The sequence below is a fragment of the Poromitra crassiceps genome (genome assembly GCF_964638095.1).
Source record: "Poromitra crassiceps genome assembly, chromosome: 16".
Lineage (NCBI taxonomy): Eukaryota > Metazoa > Chordata > Actinopteri > Beryciformes > Melamphaidae > Poromitra > Poromitra crassiceps.
In genome coordinates this window covers 14,998,582-15,008,240 of record NC_139645.1, presented here as the reverse complement: position 1 = coordinate 15,008,240, position 9,659 = coordinate 14,998,582, and the positions used below count along the sequence as shown (strand labels likewise).

Sequence of the window (9,659 nt, the reverse complement as noted above, 5' to 3'; positions counted from 1 at the left end):
GGCCACGCCCATTTCCGTCTGACTAGATTTCCTGCCATTTTGAATTTGGTCCAAAACAGTTTTTTTGCGATTCCCCCTTGAAATGTTGTCCAGTCTTCACCAAACCAAAGCACACATCATGTGATGAGTGTCCTGCACAACACTGTTTCGTGGTATTTGAAAAAAGCACACCGTTGCGATATAATCGACTTCCAAACTTCTGTGGGTGGGGCCAATTTCACAAGAATCACCATAACTCTAGAACACAACGTGCGATCCTAACCAACCTTGGTCCAGGTGTGGAAGGATGTACTCTGAGCCTATAGGATAAATATTGTGTAATTTCGCCTTTAGGGGGCGCTATAGCAGCATTCAGTACCTGTACCTTCTAAATTGTTTTATTTTGAAGGGCGGCAGGAAGTGCTGATTCATTGTCATTATGGCCAACCTTCCTTCTTGTATTGACACTTGACACTTCTGAGCTGATTTCAAGGCTCAAGGCTCAATCAAGGCTCAAAGCCTTGAGACTTGCCCGGCCACGACCCATTGCTGCGCAGCAGCTATAATTATTATTATTATTATTATTATTATTATTATTATTATTATTATTATTATTATTATTATTATTATTATTATTATTATTATTATTATTATTATTTATTTATTTTTGCAATTTTTTCGGGCCTGGTGGGAGCGCTGTTGGCCTGGCGGGCCCGCCAGGCCTGTAGAATGGTAGGGGAAACACTGGAGTGTATTCCCTGCTTTAAGATGCTTCGTAACCCCACATGGAGACTTGACCTCTGCCCCCTTGTCCCGCCCCCCCCGCAGTTACTTTGAGCTGGAGAGCAGCGGGGTGAGAGAGGAGATCCGCTACCACTACCGCTTCAAAGGCAAGCCGCGCTCAGAGTCCTTCCCCTACCGGCTCGCCGACGGACAGTGGCACAAGATCGCCCTCACCGTCAGCGCGTCGCACCTGCTGCTGCACGTCGACTGCAACAGGTAACGCACACGCACACACGCACACACACACACACACACACACACACACGCACACACGCACACACACACACACACACACACACACACACTCCGACATGTTTTCTCAGCTCTTACACATGCTCCTTGTCTCTGTCACAAGCCACCTCCCTCACTGTTTTGATTTGTGCCATGCTCTTGTGAAGCTGAGCTGTGGGTTTATCAAGGTAAATGTTTGTGTCGTGATGGAGGAGTTGAGTTTGCCTCCCTCCCTGTGATATGTTATGATATCTAGAAAGGCGTTGTATGAATGGAGTCAATTAACTTTTTCACCATGTCTCAGACAGTGTGGATGAGAGGCTGTTAACTGCTTTGTCAACGAGATGTTACACAAGGACGGACGTGCCCACGCGTGTGCGCCACACACACACACACATGCAAGCACACTATATACTGTAAAAAGAAAGATGGGCATCTGCCATCTTGTTTTTTGGAGCCAGAAGTGACGTATTTGTAGCCGCAGCGTCGCCTGATATTAGTCTGTGATCGGCGAGCTGCGTGATCACTGGACAGGCGACCTGTCAATCACGGCCAAAACGGTCTTTTATCATCTAATATAAAAATTCACCCCCCATACAGTTGTCATGAAAAGGTCAAATTAGCTATAGAGACCAAAACCGTTTTTTGTACGAGGCTGTAAACATGTTTATCTCTGCTGTAACGTCGGGCATTTTAACATGCGGGTGAATGGGGATTTACTCACTTTGACAGCCAGCCTCAAGTGGCCATTCGTGGAGCTGCAGTTTTTGTTCCTTCCACATGGCCTCAATACACACACGCGCGCGCGCACACACACACGCACACACAGCACTGTGAGGGGAGGCTGCCTCCTCCTCACAGCTCCTCTGCAGTTTCCATAATGAAGTGCAGGCAGGTAACAATGATATAATCGCTGCATCGATCCGGCCGTGAAGGAGTGTTTGTGAAGGAGCACTCAGTCAGCCCTGATCCATGAACACGCGCTCAACTGGGACCCATCCCTCTCAGCCCGCCCTCCCCGCCCCGCCTGGGGCGTGGCCGAGGCATCGGTCGTGCGGTCGACCATCAGTCGTGCGGGTCGGTGTGAAGACGGGGAGGGGGTGGGGGGTGTTCCGTCTCCGCCTCTCACCGTCCAGAAGCCCGCGTGATGTACGGGAGGGAGTATCGATCCCAGGCCTTTCGCTCTTGGATTAATGAGCACCGCAGCGGCTATCTCTCAGCCGCGGCTGCTCAAGATAAAGCTTAGCGTCACGCTGGAGATAAAGCTTAGCTTCACGCTGGAGTGTCGGCAAGAAGGAGAAGACAAAATGACCTGTTATTCTCACTCTGTTATTCTTTGTGCAGTGAGAGTGGAGTTAATGATGCGCTGCAGTGCTCTCTTTACTCCATTTTTGGAATAATATAACAATTAATATCATAATGTCTTTTTGTGTCTTTTTTGGATGCGTGTAATTGACACACTAATAATGAAGTTACAAAAAAGCAGGAATGTGCTTTTTGCTCATAATTTCAAAATGCATTTTGATATAATGGCTTGGAACAATACTCGGTTCTTCTGATTGGCTTGGCTGTCTATTAAAGTGATATGAAGTAATATATGCCTTACTGTATATTGAACCAGTAGGAACTATTAGAGCTATAAATATACTGTTCTCACATAGCTGTTGGTCACCACTAGAGCGATAATGAGACAGATTCAGCCAGATATGAGGCAATCTTCAAAGTACTGTAGGAATGGAAAAAAAAATACATAGAAATACAAGAAAAATAAATAAATACAAAATAAATAAAATACATGGGAATAAAAAAAATAGAGAAAACAAGATAAAATCACTCATTAGCTATGTTGTTACCATACTGTATGTGTTGGCATAGCAATCAATAAAGCATGTTTAGCTTCATAGGAGTTATCAGCCAGCCTGGAATCCATCAAATTGCTTAGCTGCAACTGCATGCTGTACAAATGAATGTAAATTAATGCACGAGCAAGATTTAGAGCGTTCCATTTAAGAAATAAACCAACAATCAATAGTTGAATAAATGACATTGAGCAAATTTACATCCACAGCAATACCTTGATTACTGGGAGTAATCAGCTTACAGCGATATTTTAATGGCAGCGTTTACATGGTTCAAAGTAACGTGATTTTTCTAATAGCCCAGTTTATTTGGTTTGATTAATCCTCTGCCCTCCGGTGCACTGAGCCGTGCTGTTTCCTTTGCAAATTTAATATCCACGTTTTTCTATTTTGTATACTTTATTATCCCCGCGGGGGGAATTTATCCTCTGCAGCTACTGCATCTTTTGGCCAATCAAACTCAATCTAAGATGTTTACACAGACCAATTAAGTGAGCGTGTCTAAATAAACCAATCATAGTCTAGCCAGGCCGGGCAATTCTCTTCAAGAGGTCATGTAAACAGTACAGTGTGATTTTCTTGATTGGATAGAGGCCGTTATCGTATTAGGAGAAACCCAATTCATATAATTATTTGACACATGTTTCAACCCTTAGTCTGAGTTGTTTCAGTCTTTTACATATGCAAAACGTTTACACATCCACACACATCCAAACGCAATGAATACTAGGGCTGAGTATTGGCAAGGACCTCACGATACGATACGTATCACGATACATGGGTCGCGATACGATTGTATCACCATACATTGCGATACAATACATATTGCGATATATTGCAATACTCTACATAATTTACAAAAAATTTAAAAACAGAGCTAAACATACAACACGCTCTGCACCACCCAGGTAGTGTAATAATATATCACTTTATATTGATAACTTAGTGGACAGATTTAGTCAAAACTACTGAGTGTTGAGTGTCTTACTGAACGCACTGAAATAAAAAGTATTCTTATTGTGTCACTGAACACACGGCTGTGCAAAAAAAAATCGATATGGCGATATATCACGATATTTTTCTGAAATATCGATACAGTATTGCCCTATCGATTTTATTGCACAGCTCTAATGAATACTACAGTGGGTAGCCATCTTCAGTTGCTACTCCCAGTCGAAGGCCTTCGGATGCCAACGTTGTCACACCATAAGGGACATTGCTTTAAGAAACTAATGATCTATACTGTTTATTAAGAGGTTGCACTGGTTTTAGTTATGTTAAAGGGACACTCCACCGAAAAACAACGGTGATTTATTTTGCACATTATCCCACACATATCCAAAAACGGTCAACAGTTTTGCAGGCATTCATTTAGTTTGACAGTTACTGAGAGTCGATTTGAGTTCATTATGTAGACAGACATATCTGATGTAACTCTCCTCAGTGCTCGGTGTTGTTGAAGCTCAGTGCCGCTGTAGAGGAAGGCGCGTGGGGTTGGGTTGTCACTGGGTCCACAGAGTCGCCTCCTGTGTGGCTGAATTTGGGACAAACCCATTAGGTCAGGAGGGAACCCGCCTCGCCACAGAGACCTGAACTCATCTAGCCAGCTATAGCCTACATCAGGGATTCCCAACCAGGGGTACGTGTACCCCTAGGGGTACTTGAGCAGCTTGCAGGGGGTACTTGGAATGATTGGGAAATACAATTTACTTCCAAAATGATAAATAAATATATATATATTCCAAGTCATTTCATAAGCCCATTGTTAAAATGTGATGTGTGTGCCGCAACTAGTTCTGCTGGCAAGTGTCAACTGCTACACTGTTCTGCTACTGATAATGGCAAAAAACAACAACTAAAAAGCCCAAACACCGGCAGTTCAGTGAAACATATATTTTGTATAGATTTACTTGTATGTAATCATCAACACGCATGAGTGAGGGGTACTATTGTCATGGAAAAACAGCTCAAGGGGTACATAAGACAAAAAAGGTTGGGAACCACTGGCCTACATCACGCCCATTCCATCTTAGACAGCTGACCCCCACCTGCAGGCCCCCCGCTGGCCTGAGGAATGAGCTTTCGAATTGTGTTCAAAATGGCAATCACTGCTCCTGATACCAGCTCCTGAAGCCAGATGTGACACTGTAACAAGGACGCTGTGACCCCCCACCCAACCCCCCAACACACACACACACACACACACACACACACACACACACACACTGCATGCCACGACTGTCACACCGGCTCAAATATGCTGCTGTACTACATAGAACTACATGAAAAAATCAGCGATATTCACTTGGTGTTAACTTTTCACTAGCATACAATATGTGCATATTATCTCTCATCCTTAATTGCGTACTGATAAGATTTGATCAGGATGGGATTTGGAGTGGTGGCAAAAGTGCTGATTTCCCTGAAGCTATTTTATGTGAACATTGAAATTTCATGTTGGAATAAGTTGAATGGAAACACATTTATTGACTGATAGATTGAGGGGGGGAGGGGGGGTCGCAAATATCGCTTGAGGTGGATTTGTTAGTCTGTCGATAGAGGGGTCATTCGAAAAAAACGGCGTTGAAAACATATTTTGTGAATGAATAATGAGTGACACAGAGTTATCCTAACCCTGTGTTGTCCACAGTGGGCAGCTTGTCCAGTCCGCTGCGATGCATTCCTCTGGCGGAACCGGCCCAAAGAACGGCCCAATAACCCTGCAGCAAATCAAATGTTCTTATGGAACCTAAAATGTTGTTCTGTCTGTAAAATGTTGAATTGACAGCCACCAGCAGATTACCTGACAGAATAATTGTTACTTCTCCTGTAACTCTTGGGAAGCTCATTGTGATCTTGTGTCACTCCGTCCACACACAAATCTACTTATTCATTTAAACGTATTCATAAGTCGTTGGGGAAAGCACCAGATTTGAAAATTGTCGACTTTTCAAAAGTTTGACTCCAATTTGCACAAAACCTGAATGGAAACAAAGCAATTTGAAAGGCAGTTGCCAGATTCTCTTTTGGTTTGCTTAGTGATTATGCAGAGTTTCAGTGGTGAGAAGGAGGAAGAAAATGGTTTTGTGAAGATGTAATGTAATTGAATTTATCCCACACAAATTTAGGAGTGGAAATCCAATAAAATAGTCTTAAATAATCTTCCCACACGTTCTTCTCACAACACAATCAAGTCAAGTGGCCTTTGATTACAACTTTGCACAAGGACTCTGCATGAATTCTGACAACTAAAATCAACTAATAAAAAGAAAGAAAAAATTAATCAAACTGCTAATCATCTCATTCGTCGTAAATGTCAACGCTGATTTCTTCATACAAAGCAGTGGCAGATCGGCAGTCCCATTAGCCTTGAAATTGAGTGCTATTAGATTTGTGCACTTCACAGCACTTTATTGATTTCAAGGCTCATTAAACGTGGATCTCAAGCATTTGTAAATGGCTGGAGATACTCTCTCTCGCCATGTAGAGTCTCTCTGGCCCTGGCTGCTCTCGCTGTACTGATGATGCCCCTTTCACAGCGGTCGGTCTAGAGACTCTAGCGGACCCTGAAATCCACAGGTGGATTTGAATGGGTCGACAGCGTAAGGTGAGTCTGCAAAAATGACCGGTGGAGAGATCAGCGCCAGACTCTGTTCTACTTAGTGTGTGAGAGTTCAGTTAACTCGTGTCACCGGATGGGCCTTTTTCACAGCCACCGTTTTGTGTCTAAAAGGCAGGGTAAACACAGGTGCAACCAACTCATTGATTTGGGCCCCCAGCACTGGAAGACCTAAATGGACTGGAAGTTGGAAACCCTAATTAATGTTTTGGGGTGCACCTGTGTTACCTCCTGTATTTTAGGCACAACAACATGGCTGCTGCGAAAAAGGCCTATTTCTATTGACTCGTTTATCCAGCAAACGACTGTGACGTTCACTGCCCACTACAGGAAGTTAAGAGGATGCAGTGGCCACAGCAGGGACGATAACCACACCTAACACACCTGACAACAACGTTTAGCCAAAGAAAAAGGAGATGACTGCAAAGACAGCGAAGATAAATAACGTCTCTGCATGTTCAACAATGTATATGTTATGTCAAAAGAGGTTACAGCCCCAAGGAAAACAAGTAAATCGAGGAAACATCCCACACAAAACACTTTACCGCTGTGAAAAACCAGCTATTGGTGATGCACCTCATATTCCTGACTTCATTTGCAGTATTTCTCCCCATGTCAGAAATATTGCTATTCACCATGTCCCGGCCCGCGGCTCGTTTCCCGGCCGGCGGTCGGCTCTCTCCCCGCGGTCGGGAAGCGGCTGTCTGCCTGGGGGGGAACCGCGACCCGGTTCCCTGCTCTGGGTCTGGGCGCAGTGAGCCAGCCAGACGCTGTAACCTGGATTTACATTATATTGAGATTGTAACACAGACTGTTATTGAAACGTGCCCGGTAAATTTCAGATTCGTCGGGTCAAATTAAATTCTTTAGCGGGCTCCTGTCTCCCTTGTCTCGCACTCAGTCCCTCTCGTCCCAGACATGTTATGTCCCGCCTGTCTATCCATAGATATATAACCGTTTATTTGTGTCTTTTGGGAATGTTTATCGGGAATGTGTTACTCCGGAATACGTCAAGATAAGGAAGGTAGAAACTCTGGCAATGGCGTTTAGCGGGTTTAAGCTTAAGTTAAGGTTTAAGTTTAAGCTACCATGGAAGTGAAGAGAGATTGTATAACAACGAGCCAACCGCCTGTTCCCCCGCATCCACATCAGGCTTTCTTTTTCATTTAGACACATTCTTATTATAGGCGTTGATATTTTTAGAATACATTGAAAAGATTGGAGACAAAAACACCTCAGGGTTTTCAGATGTGTTGCTGTATGTTCCAACAACAACAACAATAACAACAAAATGATCCTTTTATTTTCATGACTTGATCCATTTGGATCTCCCCCGTCACATGCTGTCTTTGTCTTTGATGTGATTGGCTTACCAAACGGAATCCTCTGGCTTTGTGTCAGGCAGCAGCGTGAGTGGGATTGAGCTGTCACTCTGTTGTTTGAGCCTCCATGATGGGCTGGTAGATGGGGTTAGGCTGTGGAGTTACAGTCATCTGACTGTGGATCAAAAAACCCAACAGACTTTATCTGACTGTGGATCAACAAACCCAACAGACTTCATCTGAAGGTGGATCAGCGTGATCATAGGAAATTTCCCCCGTGCGTTTGAATCGATCCTGTAGCAGAGAAGACATCAGGTGAAGATATGTGGGCAACGTGCGACTGAGGCAGTGTTGCCCTCAGCTGGGAGGACGACTGTCACAATGGACAAAGTCAATGTGGAGAGTTTGTAAAGTGCGGAAAGAAAAGGTGCCATGGCATTGTACTGCCCAAAAAAACGTCCACAACTGGACTGGCTTCTGACAGCCTTGACCGTAAACTTCCCAAAACCCCACGCCTCAACCCAGCCTCCAGGACTATTGGTGTTTCGTAATAATGGGTCAGTCCCAGAAAGAAAAGGCTGTTTGCCATAATGATGGACAAAATGTGCTTCAAGAATTAACAATAATAGGACGAATCAGCGTGACGTCACTTGCCACCCAGAAATGCGGAACCCCGCAGCAGATAATAGTATGAGTTGTGTCAAACAAACGTCAATATCTCAAAAACTATACTGCCCTCCAAATCAAAACCGCAGTAACTACAATTTTGGTCAAAATTGAGTTATTATTGAAATTGATATTTTAGATATCTGTTTTATCATGTGACAAATTTTCGAAGTTCAGTCTTGCTCTATATTTGAAAAAACAGAGTATAAAAGTTGCAGTAACTACGAAATCCAACCAAAAACCAGACAAAACTGCAGTAACTACACTTACTGCAGTTTGATTTGCTTTCACAGAGCTTCAGCTGGACTTAAACAGAGATAAACGCAGTAACTACACTTTGAGGTGTAGTTACTGCGGTTCAGACTGGTTTTTGGTTGGATTTTGTAGTTACTGCAATTTTCCCGCTCTTTCCATAACAAAGCCCAACATATCAATCACTCATAATGGCACAATCTGTTTAGTTAATCCAGTCAATTCCCAATATGAGAGCGCACTGACAGCTGTCCAATTTGTTAATGAATGAGTCTTCAGTGTCTTTAAAATCGTAAATGCTGTATTCCTAGCTAATAATCCATAAGAGATCATCCAATAAAGAAGGCTATCCACTGGGAAGCGTTAATCTGGCTGTAGATAGTGATAATTGTTTGGTATCACTACCTAGCTCATCAGGACAAGCTTTTTAATTGCTGCATAAATGATCAGCATTCAGACTCAGTCTGTAATTAATTTTATTCAAAATAATTTGAATATGCTATGTAATATACCGTATATGTTCTTGTATGAATTATCAATCTGAAAAGCTGATCTGATTTGTAAAGAAAACCTGTTCTAAATTAAGATAATAAAACAACTGTGCTCATTAATTAATTGTGTCAGAATGATGACCAAAAAGCAACACCAGTGGTGAAGATTACATCAACTGACTTCAGGATTATCTGAATTTATCTGTTACTCATCCATTTAAATGTTTTAAACATGTAAACAATAAAACAATTAAATACAGATATGATGTGGTATCAAAATCAAAACCGATTACAATTGTCTCATGAAAAACAAGACAGGAGAAGCACATTAGATTGTAGTTACTGCGCTTTTCCCTTGTATTACCTACACATCTGTTTAAGGTAATACACAGACAGAGTGCCGTATCTGCATTTCTGGGGTCATAGGTCAAGTAATTGATAATTGTTTCTGCCCCAA

The 9,659-nt window shown here is 42.9% G+C and overlaps 1 protein-coding gene across 1 annotated transcript in view; it reads left to right on the top strand.

The window, feature by feature from the left end:
* Positions 1–9,659, top strand: part of LOC310790905 (protein kinase C-binding protein NELL1-like) — a gene marked incomplete at its 3' end in the record, with an annotated part of 306,141 nt that overhangs the window by 63,413 nt on the left and 233,069 nt on the right. The window contains exon 4 of the mRNA XM_083652616.1: positions 808–978. Coding sequence (XP_083508742.1) covers positions 808–978 — 171 coding nt within the window. The remainder of the gene's footprint in view (positions 1–807; positions 979–9,659) is intronic.